Below are 22,155 nucleotides of genomic sequence, written 5' to 3' on the forward strand. Positions count from 1 at the left end.
ACATCACTATAAGCCTTGCAAGCATTGTGACTAATGAGTTAGTTGTGGGATGATGAATTACAGAACGAGTAAAGAGACTTTCCGGTAATGACTTTGAACTAGGTATGAGGATACCGACGATCGAATCTCGGGCAAGTAACATACCGATGACAAAGGGAACAACGTATGTTGTTATGCGGTTTGACCGATAAAGATCTTCGTAGAATATGTAGGAACAAATATGAGCATCCAGGTTCCGCTATTGGTTATTTACCGGAGACGTGTCTCGGTCATGTCTACATAGTGCTCGAACCCGTAGGGTCCGCACGCTTAATGTTCTGTGACGATCGATATTATGAGTTTATGTGTTTTGATGTACCGAAGGTAGTTCAGAGTCCCGGATGAGATCGGGGACATGACGAGGAGTCTCGAAATGGTCGAGACGTAAACATCGATATATTGGACGACTATATTCGGACATCGGAAAGGTTCTGAGTGGTTCGGGTATTTATCGGAGTACCGGAGAGTTACGGGAATTCGCCGGGGAGTATATGGGCCTTATTGGGCTTTAGGGGAAAGAGAGAAGGGAGGCTGCGCGCCCCCCAAGGCCTAGTCCGAATTGGACTTAGGGGAGGGGCGGCGCCCCCTCCTTCCTTCTCTTCTCTTTTCCCTTTCCTTCTCTCCTACTCCTACTACATGGAAGGGGGGAATCCTACTCCCGGTGGGAGTAGGACTCCTCCAGGGCGCGCCATAGCTAGGCCGGCCCTCCCCCCTCCTCCCTTCCTTTATATACGTGGCCAGGGGGCACCCCAGAGACACACAAGTTGATCATTGATCTCTCTTAGCCGTGTGCGGTGCCCCGCTCCACCATAATCCACCTCGGTCATCTCGTAGCGGTGCTTAGGCATAGCCCTGCGTCGGTAACTTCATCAACACCGTCACCACGCCGTCGTGCTGACGAAGCTCTCCCTCGAAGCTCTACTAGATCGTGAGTTCGCGGGACGTCACTGAGCTGAACGTGTGCTGAACACGGAGGTGCTGTATGTTCGGTACTGAGGATCGGTCGATCGTAAAAACGTACGACTACATCAACCACGTTGTCATAACGCTTCCGCTTTCAGTCTACGAGGGCACGTGGCCACACTCTCCCAACTCGTCGCTATGCATCACCATGATCTTGCGTGTGCGTAGGAAATTTTTTGAAATTACTACGTTCCCCAACACTAGGAGGACCGGAAGCGTGGATACAAGGCTTGAAGCAATGGAGCAACAAGTTTTCAAGTGCCAGGAGATGGTGGAGCGTGGACTTGACTCCAATCACATAATGATCACAGAGTTCACCAAAAACCACAAGCTGGACGCCAAGGACATTGGGGAGGCCATATTCAAGCTTCACGAGAAAATCGAGCACCTCCAAGCCGAGATCTATGACCTGCAAAACCAAAACTGTGAGTATGAATATAGATTCAAGAGGATGAGTTTGGCTGCAGATTTAAGGATCCCGGAGACTCAATCATCCTTCTATGATGGTGAGCCTATGCCTTGGAAGATGGACGACAAGCCTACATCATCAACAACCCCATCACCACCACTTCCAAGGAAGGAGACATAATCAGATGGGTATGGGCACTCCCCTTGGCAGCTGCCAAGCTTGGGGGAGGTGCCCCGGTATCGTATCACCATCACACTCCTATCTTTACCATTTTTCTTAGTTCGATCCTTTTAGTAATATCTTATGGAGAGTAATGACTTCACATATAAAGAGTATGATGAATAAAAGTTGTTGAGAGTTGACAAACATAGTTTTGGTCATCGTTGCAATTAATAGGAAGTAACACAGAAAGAGAGGGTTTCAAATATAAATAAACTATCTTGGACATCTTTTATGATTGTGAGCACTCATTAAAGTATGACATGCTAAAGAGTTGATGTTGGACAAGGAAGACAACGTAATGGGTTATGTTTTCTTATATCTGAAATAAAGTATATTTTCATGGATCATCCAACATGTTGAGCTTGCCTTTCCCCCTCATGCTAGCCAAATTCTTTGCACCAAGTAGAGATACTACTTGTGCTTCCGAATACCCTTAACCCAGTTTTGCCATGAGAGTCCACCATATCTACCTATGGATTGAGTAAGATCCTTCAAGTAAGTTGTCATTGTTTCATGCAATAAATATTGCTCTCTAAATATGTATGATTTATTAGTGTGGAGAAAATAAGCTTTATACGATCTTGTGATGTGGAAGCAATAAAAGTGACGGACTGCATAATAAAGGTCCATATCACAAGTGGCAATATAAAGTGACGTTCTTTTGCATTAAGATTTCGTGCATCCAACCCTAAAACCACATGACAACCTCTGCTTCCGTCTGCGAAGGGCCTATCTTTTATTCTTGTCCTTTACTTTATGCAAGAGTCATGGTGATCTTCACCTTTCCTTTTTACATTTTATCCTTTGGCAAGCACCTTGTGTTGGAAAGATCCTGATATATATGTCCAATTGGATGTAAGTTAGCATGAATTATTATTGTTGACATTACCCTTGAGGTAAAAGGTTGGGAGGCAACACTATAAGACCCTATCTTTCTCTGTGTCCGATTAAAACTCCATACCCATAAGTATTGCGTGAGTGTTAGCAATTGTGAAAGACTATATGATAGTTGAGTATGTGGACTTGCTGAAAATCTCTTATTTGACTCTTTGCGATGTTATGATAAATTGCAATTGCTTCAATGACCGAGATCATAGTTTGTTAGTTTTCAATGAAGTTTCTGATTCATACTTGACATTGTGAATAGATTGTTACTTGGGCATAAGAAATCATATGACAATATCCATATATGTTGTTGTTATAAGAATGATCATGATGCCCTCATGTCCGTATTTTATTTTATTGACACCTCTATCTCTAAACATGTGGACATATTTTTCGTTATCGGCTTCCGCTTGAGGACAAGCGAGGTCTAAGCTTGGGGGAGTTTATACGTCCATTTTGCATTATGCTTTTATATCGATATTTATCGCATTATGGGATGTTATTACACGTTATGTCACAATACTTATGCCTATTCTCTCTTATTTTACAAGGTTTACATGAAGAGGGAGAATGCCGGCAGCTGGAATTCTAGGCTGAAAAAGGAGCAAATATTAGAGACCTATTCTGCACAACTCCAAAAGTCCTGAAACTCCACGGAAGTTATTTTTGGAATTAATAAAAAATACTGAGCGAAGAAAGTACAAGAGGGGGGCACCCACCATCCACGAGGGTTGGGGGCGCGCCCCTGCCTCGTGGGCCCCCTGGCAGGCCTCCGGTGCCCATCTTCTGCTATATGAAGTCTTTTACCTTGGAAAAAATCATAAGCAAGATTTCGGGAAGAAACTCCGCCGCCACGAGGCGGAACCTTGGCGGAACCAATCTAGGGCTCCGGCGGAGCTGTTCTGCCGGGGAAACTTCCCTCCGGGAGGGGGAAACCATCGCCATCATCATCGCCAACGATCCTCTCATCGGGAGGGGGTCAATCTCCATCAACATATTCACCAGCACCATCTCCTCTAAAACCCTAGTTCATCTCTTGTATCCAATCTTTGTCCCAAAGCCTCAGATTGGTACCTGTGGATTGCTAGTAGTGTTGATTACTCCTTGTAGTTGATGCTAGTTGGTTTATTTGGTGGAAGATCATATGTTCAGATCCTTTACGCATATTAATACCCCTCTGATTATGAACATGAATATGATTTGTGAGTAGTTACGTTTGTTCCTGAGGACATGGAAGAAGTCTTGCTATAAGTAGTCATGTGAATTTGGTATTCGTTCGATATTTTGATGAGATGTATGTTGTCTTTCCTCTAGTGGTGTTATGTGAACGTCAACTACATGACACTTCACCATTGTTTGGGCCTATAGGAAGGCATTGGGAAGTAATAAGTAGATGATGGGTTGCTAGAGTGACTGAAGCTTAAACCCTAGTTTATGAGTTCCTTCGTAAGGGGCTGATTTGGATCCATATGTTTCATGCTATGGTTAGGTTTACCTTAATACTTCTTATGTAGTTGTGGATGCTTGCAATAGGGTTTAATCATAAGTGGGTTGCTTGTCCAAGAAAGGGCAGCACCCAAGCACCGGTCCACCCACATACCAAATTATCAAAGTAAAGAACGCGAATCATATGAGCGTGATGAAAACTAGCTTGACGATAATTCCCATGTGTCCTCGGGAGAGCCTTTCTCTATATAAGAGTTTGTCTAGGCTTGTCCTTTGCTACAAAAAGGATTGGGCCATCTTGCTGCACCTTATTTACTTTCATTAATTGTTGCCCGTTACAAATTACCTTATCACAAAACTATCTGTTACCGATAATTTCAGTGCTTGCACAGAATACCTTACTTAAAAATCACTTGTCATTTCCTTCTGCTCCTCGTTGGGTTCGACACTCTTACTTATCGAATGGAATACGATAGATCCCCTATACTTGTGGGTCATCAAGACTCTTTTCTGGCGCCGTTGCCGGGGAGTGAAGCGCCTTTGGTAAGGAAAAATTTATATAGTGTGCTGAAATTTACTGTCACTTATTACTATGGAAAGTAATCCTCTGAGGGGATTGTTCGGGGTATCTTCACCCCAACCAGTAGAGCAAAGAGTTGCTCCTCAACCTACTGAAACTACTGAAAATGTTTGCTTTGAAATTCCTTCGGGTATGATAGAGAAACTGCTAGCTAATCCTTTTACAGGAGATGGAACATTACATCCCGATTTGCACCTAATCTATGTGGATGAAGTTTGTGGATTATTTAAGCTTGTAGGTATGCCCGAGGATGTTAACAAGAAGAAGGTCTTCCCTTTATCTTTGAAGGGAGAGGCATTGACATGGTTTAGGCTATGTGATGATATGGGATCATGGAACCACAACCGACTGAAATTGGAATTTCATCAGAAGTTCTATCCTATGCATCTTGTTCATCATGATCGTAATTATATATATAATTTTTGTCCTCGCAAAGGAGAAAGCATCGCTCAAGCTTGGGAGAGGCTTAAGTCAATGTTATATTCATGCCCCAATCATGAGCTCTCAAGAGAAATGATTATTCAAAACTTTTATGCTCGGCTTTCTCTCAATAATCGCTCCATGCTCGATACTTCTTGTACTGTCTCTTTTATGATGAAGACTATTGAATTCAAATGGGATTAATTGGAAATAATTAAACGCAACTCTGAAGATTGGGATCTCGGCGAAGGTAAGGAGTCAGGTATAACACCTAAGTTTGATTGTGTTAAATCTTTTATGGATACCGATGTTTTCTGTGAATTTAGCACTAAATATGGACTTGACTCTAAGATAGCAGCTTCTTTCTGTGAATCCTTTGCTACTCATGTTGATCTCCCAAAGGAGAAGTGGTTTAAATATAATCCTCCCACTGAAGTAAAAGTAGTTGCACCTATTAAAGTTGAAGAAAAGACTATCACTTATAATGATCCTGTTGTCCCTACTGCTTATATTGAGCAACCACCTTTCCCTGCTAGAATAAAGGATCATGCTAAAGCTTCAACTGTGGTCAACAAAAGAAACATTAAGACACCCAAACCCCCTGAGCTAATTAAAGTTGAACCTAGTGTTGCTATGGTTAAAGATCTCTTGGCTGATAATATTGATGAGCATGTTATTTAGTTCTGCAATGAAGCTGCTAGAATTGCTACACCTGATGCTAAAAATAAACATAGACCTGTTGTAGGCATGCCTGTTATTTCTGTTAAGATAGGAGATCATTGTTATCATGGCTTATGTGATATGGGTGCTAGTGCAAGTGCAATACCTCACTCTTTATACAAAGAAATTATGCATGATATTGCACCTGCTGAGTTAGAGGAAATTGATGTTACAATTAAGCTTGCCAATAGAGACACTATTTCACCAGTTGGGATTGTTAGAGATGTTGAAGTCTTGTGTGGGAAAATTAAATATCCTGCTGATTTTCTTGTTCTTGGTTCTCCACAAGATAGCTTTTGTCCCATCATATTTGGTAGACCCTTCTTGAATACTGTTAATGCTAGGATAGACTGCGAAAAGGACGTTGTTACTATTGGTTTGGGGGATATGACTCATGAGTTTAACTTTGCTCAATTTCGTAGACAACCCTGTGATGAGGAATCGCCTAGTAAAGATGAAATTATTGGTCTTGCTTCTATTGTCGTGCCTCCTAATGATCCTTTAGAACAGTATTTGCTAGACCATGAAAATGATATGTTTATGAATGAAAGAAGGGAAATAGATGAAGTATTCTTTAAACAGGGACCTATTTTGAAACACAACTTGCCTGTTGAAATCCTAGGGGATCCTCCTCCACCCAAGGGTGATCCCATGTTTGAGCTTAAACCATTACCTGGTACTCTTAAATATGCTTATCTTGACGAGAAGATATATCCTGTTATTATTAGTGCTAACCTTTCAGAGCATGAAGAAAAGAAATTATTGAAAAACTCTGAAGAAGCACTGTGCTGCTATTGGATATACTCTTGATGATCTTAAGGGCATTAGTCCCACTCTATGCCAACACAAAATGAAATTGGAGAAAGACGCTAAACCAATTGTTGATCACCAACGACGGTTGAATCCTAAGATGAAAGAAGTGGTAAGGAAAGAAATACTAAAGCTTCTGGAGGCAGGTATAATTTATCCCGTTGCTGATAGTCAGTGGGTGAGTCCTGTCCATTGTGTCCCTAAGAAGGGAGGTATTACTGTTGTTCCTAATGATAAAGATGAATTGATCCGACAAAAAATTGTTACAGGTTATAGAATGGTAATTGATTTCTGCAAATTAAATAAAGCTACTAAAAAGGATCATTACCCTTTACCTTTTATTGATCAAATGCTAGAAAGATTATCCAAACATACGCATTTTGATTTCTAGATGGTTATTCTGGTTTCTCTCAAACACCTGTGTCAAAATAGGATCAAGAAAATACCACTTTTACTTGCCATTTCGGTACCTTTGCTTATAGACGTATGCCTTTTGGTTTATGTAACGCACCTTCTACCTTTCAAAGATGCACGATGGCTATATTCTCTGATTTTTGTGAAAAGATTGTTGAGGTTTTCATGGATGATTTCTCCGTATATGGAACTTCTTTTGATGATTGCTTGAGCAACCTTGATCGAGTTTTGCAGAGATGTGAAGAAACTAACCTTGTCTTGAATTGGGAGAAGTGCCACTTTATGGTTAATGAAGGTATTGTCTTGGGGCATAAAATTTCTGAAAGAGGTATTGAAGTTGACAAAGCTAAAGTTGATGCTATTGAAAAGATGTCGTGTCCCAAGGAAATTAAAGGTATAAGAAGATTCCTTGGTCATGCCGGTTTTTATAGGAGGTTCATTAAGGACTTCTCTAAAATCTCCAGGCCTCTGACTTATCTCTTACAAAAAGATATTCCTTTTGTCTTTGATGATGATTGTCTAGAAGCATTTGAAATACTTAAGAAAGCTTTGATTTCTGCACCTATTGTTCAGCCACCTGATTGGAATTTACCCTTTGAAATTATGTGTGATGCTAGCGATTATGCTGTAGGTGCTGTTCTAGGACAAAGTGTTGATAACAAATTAAATGTTATCCAATATGCTAGTAAAACTCTAGACAATGCCCAGAGAAATTATGCTACTACTGAAAAAGAATTTTTAGCAGTTGTATTTGCTTGTGATAAGTTCAGACCTTATATTGTTGATTCTAAAGTAACTGTTCACACTGATCATGCTGCTATTAAATACCTTATGGAAAAGAAAGATGCTAAACGTAGACTTATTAGATGGGTTCTCTTGCTACTCGAATTTGATTTGCATATTATTGATAGAAAGGGAGCTGAGAACCCCGTTGCAGACATCTTGTCTAGGTTAGAGAATGTTCTTGATGACCCACTACCTATTGATCATAGCTTTCCTGATGAACAATTAGCTGTCATAAATGCTTCTCGTGCTGCTCCATGGTATGCTGATTATGCTAATTATATTGTTGCTAAATTTATGCCACCTAGTTTCACATACCAGCAAAAGAAAAAGTTTTTCTATGATTTAAGACATTACTTCTGGGAGGACCCACACCTTTATAAAGAAGGAGTAGATGGTGTTATTAGACATTGTATACCTGAGCATGAATAGGAACAGATCCTACGCAAGTGTCACTCCAAAGCTTATGGAGGACACCACGCTGGAGATAGAACTGCACATAAGGTATTGCAATCCGGTTTTTATTGGCCTACTCTCTTCAAAGATGCCCGTAAGTTTGTCTTATCTTGTGATGAATGTCAAAGAATTAGTAATATTAGTAGACGTCAAGAAATTCCTATGAATTATTCACTTGTTATTGAACCATTTGATGTTTGGGGCTTTGATTATATGGGACCGTTTCCTTCCTCTAATGGGTATACACATATTTTAGTTGATGTTGATTACGTTACTAAGTGGGTAGAAGCTATTCCAACTAGTAGTGCTGATCATAACACCTCTATTAAGATGCTTAAAGAAGTTATTTTTCCGAGGTTTAGAGTCCCTAGATATTTAATGACTGATGGTGGTTCACATTTTATTCATGGTGCTTTTCTTAAAATGCTTGCTAAGTATGATGTTAATCATAGAATTGCATCTCCATATCACCCACAGTCTAGTGGTCAAGTAGAATTGAGTAATAGAGAGCTCAAATTAATTTTGCAAACGACTATTAATAGATCTAGAAAGAATTGGTCCAAGAAACTTGATGATGCATTATGGGCCTATAGAATTGCATATAAAAATCCTATGGGTATGTCTCCGTATAAAATGGTTTATGGAAAAGCTTGTCACTTACCTCTCGAACTAGAACATAAGGCATATTGGGCCATTAAAGAGCTCAATTACGATTTCAAACTTGTCGGTGAGAAGAAGTTATTTGACATTAGCTCACTTGATGAATGGAGAACCTAGGCCTATGAGAATGCCAAACTGTTTAAAGAAAAAGTTAAAAGATGGCATGACAAAAGGATACAAAAGCGTGAGTTTAATGCAGGTGATTATGTGTTGCTATTCAACTCTCGTTTAAGATTTTTTGCAGGAAAAATTCTCACCAAATGGGAAGGTCCTTACATTATCGAGGAGGTCTATCGTTCCGGTGCCATAAAAATCAACAACTTCAAAGGCACAAATCCGATGGTGGTGAACGGTCAAAGAATCAAACATTATATCTCAGGTAATCCAATAAATGTTGAAACTAATGTTATTGAAACCATAACCCTGGAGGAATACATAAGGGACACTTTCCAGAACGTTTCAGACTCCGAAAAGGAATAGGTATGTGGTACGGTAGGTAAACCGACTCCAAAACAGTTCTAATGGCAATTTTTCTCTGTTTTGGAATATTTAAGAAAATAGGAAAATAAGAAGTAGTCCGGGAAGGACACGAGGCTTCCACGAGGGTGGAGGGCACGCCCTACCCCCTGGGCGCGCCCCCTGCCTCGTGGGCACCTCGTGTGCTCTCCGGACTCCGTTTTCTTGCACGATACTTCTTTTGGTCGGTAAAAATTCATTATATAATCTCCAGAAGGTTTTCACCACCGTACCACGCAAATATCCTCTGTTTTTGTTTCGAGCTGTTTTTCTGACAGATCTAGATCACCATGACGTCTCCAAGTGCCCCCAAGGACAAATTCTTCGAGAAGGTCATAAACCCCTACCTCGCGGAAGTGCTGCAACATCCTCAAACCATTGAGATGCATGAGGGAGTGTTGCACATCCGCGATGTTGAGGGACCTAGGTGAAGGAAATATGCCCTAGAGGCAATAATAAAGTTATTATTTATTTCCTTATTTCATGGTAAATGTTTATTATTCATGCTAGAATTGTATTAATCGTAAACTTAGTACATGTGTGAATACATAGACAAACAGAGTGTCACTAGTATGCCTCTACTTGACTACCTCGATGAATCAAAGATGGTTAAGTTTCCTAGCCATAGACATGAGTTGTCATTTCATTAATGGGATCACATCATTAGAGAATGATGTGATTGACTTGACCCATTCTGTTAGCTTAGCACTTGATCGTTTAGTATATTGCTATTCCTTTCTTCATGACTTATACATGTTCCTTTGACTATGAGATTATGCAACTCCCGAATACCGGAGGAACACTTTGTGTGCTACCAAATGTCACAACGTAACTGGGTGATTGTAAAGGTGCTCTACAGGTGTCTCCGATGGTACTTGTTGAGTTGGCATAGATCAAGATTAGGATTTGTCACTCTGATTGTCCGAGAGGTATCTCTGGGCCCTCTCGGTAATGCACATCACTATAAGCCTAGCAAGCATTGTGACTAATGAGTTAGTTGCGGGATGATGCATTACGGAACGAGTAAAGAGACTTGCCGGTAACGAGATTGAACTAGGTATGAGGATACCGACGATCGAATTTCGGGCAAGTAACATACCGATGACAAAGGAACAACGTATGTTGTTATGCGGTTTGACCGATAAAGATCTTCGTAGAATATGTAGGAACCAATATGAGCATCCAGGTTCCGCTATTGGTTATTCACTCGAGACGTGTCTCGGTCATGTCTACATAGTTCTCGAACCCGTAGGGTCCGCACGCTTAACGTTCTGTGACGATCGGTATTATGAGTTTATGTGTTTTGATGTACCTAAGGTAGTTCAGAGTCCTGGATGAGATCGGGGACATGACGAGGAGTCTCGAAATGGTCGAGATGTAAAGATCGATATATTGGACGACTATATTCGGACATCGGAAAGGTTCCGAGTGGTTCGGGTATTTATCGGAGTACCGGAGAGTTACGGGAATTCGCCAGGGATTATATGGGCCTTATTGGGCTTTAGGGGAAAGAGAGAAGGGAGGCTGCGCGCCCCCCAAGGCCTAGTCCTAATTGGACTAAGGGGAGGGGCGGCGCCCCCTCCTTCCTTCTCTTCTCTTTTCCCTTTCCTTCTCTCCTACTCCTACTACATGGAAGGGGGGGAATCCTACTCCCGATGGGAGTAGGACTCCTCCAGGGCGCGCCATAGCTAGGCCGGCCCTCCCCCTTCCTCCACTCCTTTATATACATGGCCAGGGGGCACCCCAGAGACACACAAGTTGATCATTGATCTCTCTTAGCTGTATACGGTGCCCTCCTCCACCATAATCCACCTCGGTCATATCGTAGCGGTGCTTAGGCATAGCCCTGCGTCGGTAACTTCATCAACACCGTCACCACGCCATGTGCTGACGAAGCTCTCCCTCGAAGCTCTACTGGATCATGAGTTCGTGGAACGTCACCGAGCTGAACGTGTGCTAAACACAGAGGTGCCGTACGTTCGGTACTGAGGATCGTTCGATCGTGAAGACATATGACTACATCAACCGCGTTGTCATAATGCTTCCGCTTTTGGTCTACGAGGGTACATGGACACACTCTCCCCTCTCGTTGCTATGCATCACCATGATCTTGCGTGTGCGTAGGAATTTTTTTGAAATTACTACGTTCCCCAACAGTGGCATCCGAGCCAGGTTTATGCATAGATGTTATATGCACGAGTAGATCACAAGTGAGTTGTGGGCGATACAAGTCATACTGCTTCCCAGCATGTCATACTTTGGTTCGGCGGTATTGTTGGATGAAGCGGCCCGGACCGACATTACGCATACGCTTATGATAACCCACAAGTATAGGGGATCAATTGTAGCCTCTTTCGATAAGTAAGAGTGTCGAACACAACGAGGAGCTAAAGGTAGAACAAATATTCCCTCAAGTCCTATCGACCACCGATACAACTCTACACACGCTTGACGTTCGCTTTACCTAAAACAAGTATGAAACTAAAAGTACTTTGTAGGTGTTCTTGGATAGGTTTGCAAGGATATAAAGAGCATGTAAATAAAAAGTAAGGGCTGTTTAAATAAAGACACAACTAAATTAGTTTTAGTAGAGAGCTTTTTGTCACTAGACCGGTAATCATGATTGCAATTTTATTTGAGGGAGAGGCATAAGCTAACATACTTCTCTACTTGGATCATATGCACTTATGATTGGAACTCTAGCAAGCATCCGCAACTACTAAAGATCATTAAGGTAAAACCAAACCATAGTATTATAAGGCATCAAGTCCTCTTTACTCCCATACGAAAACAACCTACTTACTCGGGTATATGCTTCTGTCACTCACGCCACCCACCATAAGAAAATCATGAACATATTGCAAACCCAACAGTGGGGATCCCTCATGCTTGCGCGACACAGAGAGCACCATAGGACAGCACCAATAATAAAACATGCAACTCAAACCAATCACGATCATCAGTTAACCCATAGGACAAAACGGATCTACTCAAACATCATAGGATAGCCATACATCATTGGGAAATAATATATAGCTTTGAGAACCATGTTTAAGTAGAGATTACAGTGGGTAAAAGAGGGGTTCCACTGCTACATAGAGGGGGGAGAGTTGGTGATGATGGCGGTGAAGTTGTTGGTGAAGATTGTGTTGATGATGATGGCCCCCGGTGGCACTCCGGCGCCACCGGAAGCGAGGGGGAGAGAGCCCCCTTCCTTCTTCTTCTTCATTGACCTCCTCCCTAGATGGGAGAAGGGTTTTCCCTCTGATCCTTGGTCTCCATGGCATGGGAGGGGCGAGAGCCCCTCCGAGATTGGATATGTCTCTCTGTCTCTCTCTGTTTCTGCGCTCTGGGATTCTGCCCTTTCACCGTTTCTTATATATCCGGAGATCCGTAATTCCGATTGGATTGAAACCTTCGCCCAGATTTTTCTCTGAAAATTAGCTTTCTTGCGGCCAAAGAAGAGCAGCAACCGCCTTACGGGGGCCCCATGAGGGTCAGGGGCGCGCCTAGGGGGCAGGCGCGCCCCCCTACCCCGTGGCGCCCTCGGGCACCGTCTCGTGTTGATTCTTCTTCCCATATTTCACAAATATTCCAAAAATATTCTCCGTCCGTTTTTATCTCGTTTGGACTCCGTTTGATATGGGGTTTCTGCGAAACATAAAACATGCAACAAACAGGAACTGGCACTGGGCACTGGATCAATATGTTAGTCCCAAAAATAGTATAAAAAGTTGCCAAAAGTATATTGGCATGGAACAATCAAAAATTATAGATACGACGGAGACGTATCAGCATCCCCAAGCTTAATTCCTACTCGTCCTCGAGTTGGTAAATGATAAAAAAAAGATAATTTTTGATGTGGAATGCTACCTAGCATAATCTTGATCACATAATCTAATCATGGCATGAATATTAAGACACGAGTGATTCAAAGCAATAGTCTATAATTTGAGATTAAGACAATAATACTTCAAGCATACTAATAAAGCAATCATGTCTTTTCAAAATAACATGGCCAAAGAAAGTTATCCCTACAAAATCATATGGTCTAGCTATGCTCCATCTTCACCACACAAAATATTCAAATCATGCACAACCCCGATGACAAGCCGAGCGATTGTTTCATACTTTTGACGTTCTCAAACCTTTTCAACTTTCACGCAATACATGAGCATGAGCCATGGACATAGCACTATAGGTGGAATAGAATATGATGGTGGAGGTTGTGTGGAGAAGAATAAAAGGAGAAAGTCTCACATCGACGCGGCTAATCAACGGGCTATGGAGATGCCCATCAATTGAAGTCAATGTGAGGAGTAGGGATTGCCATGCAACGGATGCACTAAGAGCTATAAGTGTATGAAAGCTCAAACTGGAAACTAAGTGGGTGTGCATCAACTTGCTTGCTCATGAAGACCTCGGGCATTTGAGGAAGCCCATCATCGGAATATACAAGCCAAGTTCTATAATGAAAATTCCCACTAGTATATGAAAGTGATAACTCAAGAGACTCTCTATATGAAGAACATGGTGCTATTCTAAAGCACAAGTGTGGTAAAAGGATAGTAACATTGCCCCTTCTCTCTTTTCTCTCATTTTTTATTTTTTTTATTTTTTTGGTGGGCTTCTTTGGCCTCTTTTATTTTGATAACATCACATGGGACAATGCTCTAATAATGATGATCATCACACTTTTATTTACTTACAACTCGATACTAGAACAAAGATATGACTCTGTATGAATGCCTCTGGCGGTGTACCGGGATGTGCAATGATCTAGCATAGCAAAGATATCAAAAAATGGACAAGCCATGAAAATATCATGCTAGCTGTCTTAGGATCATGCAAAGCAATATGAAAATGAATGCTCAAGTCATGTATATGATGATGATGGAAGTTGCATGGCAATATATCTCGGAATGGCTATGGAAATGCCATGATAGGTAGGTATGGTGGCTGTTTTGAGGAAGATATAAGGAGGCTTATGTGTGACAGAGCATATCATATCACGGGGTTTGGATGCACCGGTGAAGTTTGCGCCAACTCTCGAGGTGAGAAAGGGCAATGCACGGTACTGAAGAGGCTAGCAATGATGGAAGGGTGAGAGTGCGTATAATCCATGGACTCAACATTAGTCATAAAGAACTCACATACTTATTGCAAAAATCTATTAGTCATCGAAACAAAGTACTACGCGCATGCTCCTAGGGGGATAGATTGGTAGGAAAAGACCATCGCTCGTCCCCGACCGCCACTCATAAGGAAGACAATCAATAAATAAATCATGCTCCGACTTCATCACATAACGGTTCACCATACATGCATGCTATGGGAATCACAAACTCCAACACAAGTATTTCTACAATCCACAACTACCCACTAGCATGAGTCTAATATCACCATCTTTATATCGCAAAACTATTGCAAGGAATCAAACATATCATATTCAGTGATCTACAAGTTTTATGTACTCCCTCCGTCTCGAAAAACATGTCGCGATGGCAGTTTTACAAAAAGACCCTCTCATTTCTCCCGACCAAACCCGCAGTCCCCGTCCTCCTCCTCCGACAGAAGCAGCAGCTGCGCTGCTCTCTGTCGCCGCAGCTTCGCTTCCCCGCTCCCCGCAGCATCTCCCCTTCTCCCCGCCGCCGTAGCTCCCCCGCTCCCCCGCTCTCCCGCCGCAACTGCCTCCTGCTCCGCTGCCGCTCGCCTGCCTCCCCAAGATCCCCCCTTTCTCAAAAAAAATCTCTGATTTCCACAGCTACCGCCGCGCTCTGCTCCGGCTGCGTCGGAACCGCCGTCGGAGAGCCCGGAGGCGCCGGATACGGACCACCAACAACAACCTAAAGGCCGACGAGCAGCCGGGTGTCGTCCTCGCCGTCGATGACAACGGTGCCGCCGACGCCGCGAAGCAAGGCGAGATCCTCCAGTCGGCCAACGCCAAGAGCTTGCGGGCCTCCTCGCTGCCCCTGCCTCGTCGTGGGCTCGCCACACCGCAGCTCGGCCTCCGATCCAGCCACCGCCGTCCCCGCGGCGTCTTGCTGACCGTCACTGCCGCCGCGTCGCCGGTCGTCGAGAAGGTGCCCTCCTCATCGCTCCCTGCGCCTCCGGACGAACCCTCCTCCGACTTATCGGTGAGCAGCGAGCAGTGCCATGGCCTCACAAACAGAGTCCCATCTCTAATTCTCCATCTCAGTGACAAATACTATCACTGCCCCCAAATTGGCTGCCATTTAAGATGGTTTCTGGTTCTGGTTTATTGCAGGTTGCTCGAGAAAGGCGGCTGCTTCCCGGTGACCGCCGTCCAGCGCTTTGATGCCGCGATAAGTGGGCTCCTTCCTCGTGCCTCTCTCGCATTGTGCCTTTCTCTGTTGGTGCTTGCTCTGAACCTGACATGTATGAATACCATGTCTGAATACCACTTGTATCAGCCACAAGCACAGTAATATTGTTCATTTCTCTAACAAATTAGGGAAATAAACATCGACAGGAGTACAAATGCAGTTTCCTTTCTCTGAAAGATGGCTCAAACAGAACATGTTCAGTAAATACATATACTCCTGTAAACTGAGATGTGCTTTTGTAAAGTGTGATGTCAACTTGTGAATTATACTCTGTGTAGTTGTTTCTCAGGATAACATGTTTAGTCGACAGGAGTAACACAGAACTGATCAAACATCTTGTAGGAAACCTTCCTCAGATTAACTTGTTTATTTGCAGTACTTCTCTCTGTCTGAGAGCCTAAAACTTGCTTATGCAGTAAATTGCCCAAGTTAGCTGTAATACATTCATATTACTACAAAAAAGAGTAGCCGTCATGTGTGTCCATTTATTGTTCAAATATTCAGTACTCCTAGGCCAAGAGAGAGATTATGTTCAAAATTCAGTTAAGCAGGCATGGTACTCTTATTTTGAGTTGGAAAATCAAAATAAGTGAATGGATACTGCTTGAGTTGGAAAATCAGTGTAAATCTACTGTAAATATTCAGTATCCTATGCTAAGAGAGAGATTGAAATTGAGTACTCCTAGGCCAAGAGAGATATTATGTTAAAAATTCAGTTAAGAAGGCATGGTACTCTTATTTTGGAGTAAAAATTCAGTTTAAAAGTCATTAAAAGTCCAGTTTGTAAACCAAAGGAGTAATAGCTGCCCAGGTTTCAGTGAACAAGTCTCAACTTGAAATTTGGTTCAGTTAACTCCATACAAGGGTCTCTTTTTCATACTCAAAATTTGGTTTAGTTAACTCCATACAAGGGTCTCTTTTTGGTTCAGTAGTGATTAGAAGATCCAAATCAATTCAAATAAATCCAAATAACCCAAATTAATCCAAATCAATTCAAATAAATCCAAATAATCCAAATTAATCTAGTTAATCCAAATAACCCAGATAATTCCAATAAATTCCAACAAGGAGCTGATATACAAGGATTAGACAAGGCATACACAAGGACATGACATAAGGGCCTCTTTGTCCCCTCTTGACACAAGATTACACAAGACATACACAAGGAGCACTTGGTATCAACAACTACCTGACTACATGACATAAGGGCCTCTTTGTCCCCTCTTGGCTACATTCTTTTCCTTTCCCTGGCTATCTCTTCACTTCACTTCCCTCCCCTTCCCTTTACTTTTCTTTCTTTTTCCTTCTCTAGCTAATTCTTTCCTTTCATTTTCTTTTCCTATTGCAATTTCCATTTCTTCTATTGTGGCCCTAGTATCAACAACTACCTGACTGTCACAATATACACTGATTATTTCCATGCCAGCATTTTGAAAGCGATCCTTGTGCAAGTGCGGCAACTTATATTGATTTCCTCCTTTGTCTTTCATAACTTCAAACGTAACTGCTTCTAATGTGATAAAGCTTCTGTGCAACTTGTCGGGATCATAGTTCTCGAATTCCTCTTCCACACCCTGTACCAGTTCCTGGATGTTTGTAGGTGACCTGCAGTCGGTTAGAGACTGGGGATAGTTATGGAAGCAGAGGTCCAAACAATTTAACTCAGGGCTATTTAGGGGCTGTTGTAGCAATCGGATGTCAAGATCAGTTTGTTCCACAGCTTCTCGAAAAGCTACATCATTTGGAAGGACATGAGGCTTTGCGTTATCCTGTTGGATGAATATTGTTGCTCCCTCATCATCGTCAGGCCACTTATCCTGAATTGCCGGGATAACCTTATTGATTAGATAATCTCTGCACACAGGCCTGGTTACTTTCACTGATATCAACACTTTTGTTCCCTTTGTTCTGTTCTGACTTGTCCGCTTTGCCTCAGTCTCCTCGACGAATGCCCAAATTCCGATCTTCCCATCGAATGTTAGCTCCCCCTCATTGTTCTATCGAGGCCTGGCAACAACTGTTAGGAACATTACCTTCCCAATGTTGTGAGTGTTTGACACAGTGCGCTTCGGTTCAGGTTCTCCTGGAAGTACATAGTAACTATTCTTCACTCTCGTCATGTCAAACCACTTTTCATCGATGTGAACCATATTCGTCATTGGTTTGAACATAGCCTGAGAAGTTGAGATCGAATTGTCATCGACCATGGACATACAAAATTTCAGTCTCGCAAGCTTGTTCTCTAGCTTTAGGTGAGGCTTCACGGTGCTTGTGATGCCGTTGAGCTCATTCAACTGGAACCTCTTGTGTAGGGTCGATCGAGCCACACCTAGAGACCGTGCCAGAGATCGAATTGTTCTTCTTTTATTCAGTGGGATTGTTGAGGTCCTCTCTAGATCCAGCTCCTTTCTCTTTCGGCCGGATCTTCCCGGCTTCTTACTTGAGACATCTACTTCTTTGCCATCGGCAATTTGCTTTTTGGCGTCTTCCTAGATTCTTTCAACAGATCGTACACTTATGTCCAACAGGTTTGAGACTAGCAGCTTGTCGTCTGGTTGAACAGACCCATCTCTGAGCTCGATTACCAGCAAGGCGAAGTAAACACCATGCCTCTCCTTATCTGACAATTCTCTTCTCTTCTCTTGAAGTATTCAGTTCATAACTTCATCCTCTTCCTCTTGAGCTTCATCCTCTTTCCCTTCATCTTCTTGAGGCATCCAATTCATATCTTCATCGTCTTCCTCTTGAGGCATCAAGTTCAAATCCATAACTCCATTATCTGCCACTTGAGGTTCCTCCTCTTCAGGGATCCAATTCAAATTAATACCTTCATCGTCTTCCTCTTGAGGCATCATGTTCAAATCAATAGCTTCATGTTCTTCCTCTTGAGGCATCAAGTTCAAATCCATAGTTATGTGTTCCTGCCATCAATGACAAAAGATGAGTACACCATAACAAGAATACACACACAAAAAATGAGTATGCAAGTCAAACAAGAAATGCATTTGCACTAGTCAAACAAGAATACACACACACAAAGTAGTACTCCTGCTACATATGAGTAGGAGGAGTACTGTCAACACACACACAAAATAGCAGCATCATTTGTATACATATGCAGAAAATTCAGAACATGAGCTTGGTTCAAAAAGTTACTCAGAACATTTACATATGCTAAAAATATGTGTTTCTTGCTGTTTACTCAACTGAACCGGATTTGGGTTTTCAAGTTCCAAGGTTTCCTGCTAACAACATACAGATTAAATTGAAAAGTTGGATTCATCTAAATCATGGACAGTTCAAAACCAATTAAGGGGTGATACCTTGTACTCCTAAATTAGTCTCCTGATGTGCCTCTATTACTGTCTATGTGACACCATCTTTGCTGGCATGGCATGCCCAAAACTTCTACTCATGTTTTTCTGTTTCTAATGTAGAGAATGGCTGTGCTGGACTCGCTCCAAGAAGCACTTGAAAGATGTGCAGACACCTATCCTACAGATTCAGATGAGTAAGTGCTTACTGTTTTAATGCAAAAATAAATAAATAAATCATCGGTGCAATGTTGTTTTGATGGAAATGTCTGCAGCCAGGCTATATAATTATTGTCATAGTTGCATACTTGTCCTGATTTTGCTTCTGCATGTGTTGTTTGTTTCTGCTTATGTTCTGGATTGTTTCATATTGCTGAAGTGCTAATTCCTAAAACAGCTTTATCGATGTTTACATTTTTTAGACAGCGAAAGGATCACACTTCCAGCCTCTACTTCTATGTGTGCAATAGTACCCAATAGGTTAACTTAGATGGCTATCCTTATACTCCCAATAGGTTAACTTAGATGGCTATCCTCATACTCCCACAGATTCATACTACTACTTGTTGGTTCATGCATCAAAATAGCAGCATCATTTGTATACTCCATGCCTGATGCCTATGCAAAATTCAACTAGCTGCTGCAGTAGCAAAATTCACCTCATCCATTAGTAATGTACAGTTTCCCTACTTCACTATTTTCTGGGAAAATTCAGAACCTGAGCTCTCTCTGAAGAAGGGGATGCAGTTAACAGTTAACTGAATTTCCTCTTCAGGTGATCTGACAAGTGTGTTGTTTATTTCTCTTGCTCTCTTTGCTGCTCCAGTGGCACCAAGCCGAGCTACCTTGGCGTGCAGAAGAGGCCCCCCTCCCTCGCCTTGTGCCCGGCGACGAACAACTGCGTGTCCACCTCCATGGTAACCATTTGTGTTTGGTTCTTACACCATGTGTCCACCTTCCTGATGCATTATCTGCGCGTCGCTTGTCCTCCCTGCGTATGTGCATTTACAGTTGTTGCTGGATGTGTGCCCTATGCTCATGTTACTGCAGCAGCTAGCTGAATTTCTAGCTTGCTCCCTCCACCCCCCCTGATATCTACTGATTTTTATTCAATTAACACTAATCATATTCAGTTAACAGGAGCAGAGCAGTTCTTCCTGACGAACAGGAGCAGAGCAGCAACTCCCGTACACTGATCATATTCAGCACAGGGAGCAGACGAGCAACTCCTTACGGTACCTTCTTCCTCTTGACGAGCAGGAGCTCTGGCGGCAGCACGGGCAGACGAGCAGCAGCAGCACCGGCGGTAGGGGAGAAGCAACCACACGGCCGCGCGGGCAGGGGAGAAGCAGACGCACGGGCTCGCGCGGAAGATTGAGGAGGGCGCGCGCGCAGGGGAGAAGGAGGACGCGCGCGAGCTCCTGGTCCACCAGATCGTGGAGGCAATTTCCGGCGACCCCCTGTAGGGGATCGCGGTCGGGATGAATTGCGGCGGCGCACGCGCGGGAGCTCGAGGAGGATGCACTGGAGCTTGAGGACGATGCGCTGGAGCTTGAGGAGGATGCGCGGGAGCTCGAGGTGGACGCCCACAAGCTCGAGGAGGACGTGGCTGGAGGTCCCGATGATGCCCGCAGGTAATCGAGGCGGGAGGGGATCGCGGCAACGCGGGTCTGAGCGGGGGAGGCGGCGGAGCAGGTACTTGGCGACGGCGGTGGCAGAGCAGGTAGGTGGCGACGGCGGTGGAGCACTTCCTGATGGGCGGCGAGTCGCGCAGCTGGGCGGCGCCGGCCCCTATCGACGGCAGAGGAAGAAGACAGGGGGCGGAGCGGCTTGTTTCGGACGATTTTAAAACTACAAGGGCTTTTTTGCAAAATCAACTATGAACTGCGCCCGCGACATGTTTTTCGGGACGGAGGGAGTAGGATTTTATGACTAACCATGTGAATGACCAATTCCTGTCATCTCTCTAAATAGATATAAGTGAAGCAAGAGAGTTTAATTCTTTCTACAAAAGATATGCCCACGCTCTAACAAATATAAGTGAAGCAAAAGAGCATTCTACAAATGGCGGTTTTCTATGTGAAGAGAAAGAGGTAATCCAAACTTCAAATGATATAAGTGAAGCACATGAAGCATTCTATAAAGCCATACTCAAAAGATATAAGTGAAGTGCAAAGAGCATTCTATAAATCAACCAAGGACTATCTCATACCAGCATGGTGCATAAAAGAAAAGAGAAAACTAAATGCAAAAGATGCTCCAAGATTTGCACATATCGCATGAACGAAACGAATCCGAAAACATACCGATACTTGTTGAAGAAAGAGGGGATGCCTTCCAGGGCATCCCCAAGCTTAGACGCTTGAGTCTCCTTGAATATTTACTTGGGGTGCCTTGGGCATCCCCAAGCATGATCTCTTGCCTGTCCTTCTTCTCCTCACATCGAAACGTCCTCGATCTTCGAACACTTCATCCACACAAAACTTCAACAGAAAACTCGGTAAGATCCGTTAGTATAATAAAGCAAATCACTACTCTAAGTATTGTTGCAAACCAATTCATATTTTCTTTTTGCATTTTAGCTACTGTAATATAACTTTTCCATGGCTTAATCCACTGATAGAAATTGATAGTTTCATCAAAACAAGCAAACTATGCATCAAAAACAGAATGTGTCTAAAACAGAACAGTCTGTAACAATCTGAACATTAACCATACTTCTGGTACTTCAAAAATTCTGCCAAAATTAGGCAAAATAAAAAATTTGTATAGAAAGACAGTGCAGAAAGTTGCACAACCGTTTGACGTTCCAGTAAAAAATGAAAAATCGCGCACTACAGCCAAAGTTTCTGTCCTGCACCGTACAAACCAACAAGCATTGTAAACATCCTAAAGGCAAACCTTGGCACATTATTTTTATAATACAATGGAATTGTACAAGGGGATAATTATTTTTATTGAAAATTTTCTGTAATTAAGATTCACAAAGTTTCCGTGAGCATGAACAAAGTTCAAGGAGCTCCCCCACTTCCTTGCGTGCGAAGATGTAGCTGGTAGGTCCCAGCAGTCAGGGGGAAATGTTTTTTTGCGAAATACAATTGCCCGTCTGGTGGGTCCCTGCTGTCAGGTGGAGGAATAATTATTTTGCGCGTAATAAGGAGGCACTTCCTT

The 22,155-nt window shown here is 42.8% G+C and overlaps 1 protein-coding gene across 1 annotated transcript; it reads right to left on the bottom strand.

Moving 5' to 3' along the window:
* Positions 1–16,929: 16,929 nt before the first annotated feature.
* On the bottom strand, positions 16,930–17,829 carry LOC141022497 (uncharacterized). Its single transcript, XM_073498754.1, has 2 exons — positions 17,704–17,829; positions 16,930–17,487 (listed from the first exon to the last, which is right to left on the bottom strand). Exons 1-2 carry the CDS (start codon positions 17,827–17,829, stop codon positions 16,930–16,932), a joined length of 684 nt encoding a protein of 227 aa, XP_073354855.1.
* Positions 17,830–22,155: the final 4,326 nt, after the last annotated feature.

This window comes from Aegilops tauschii, chromosome 5, assembly GCF_002575655.3.
Source record: "Aegilops tauschii subsp. strangulata cultivar AL8/78 chromosome 5, Aet v6.0, whole genome shotgun sequence".
Taxonomy (NCBI): domain Eukaryota; kingdom Viridiplantae; phylum Streptophyta; class Magnoliopsida; order Poales; family Poaceae; genus Aegilops; species Aegilops tauschii.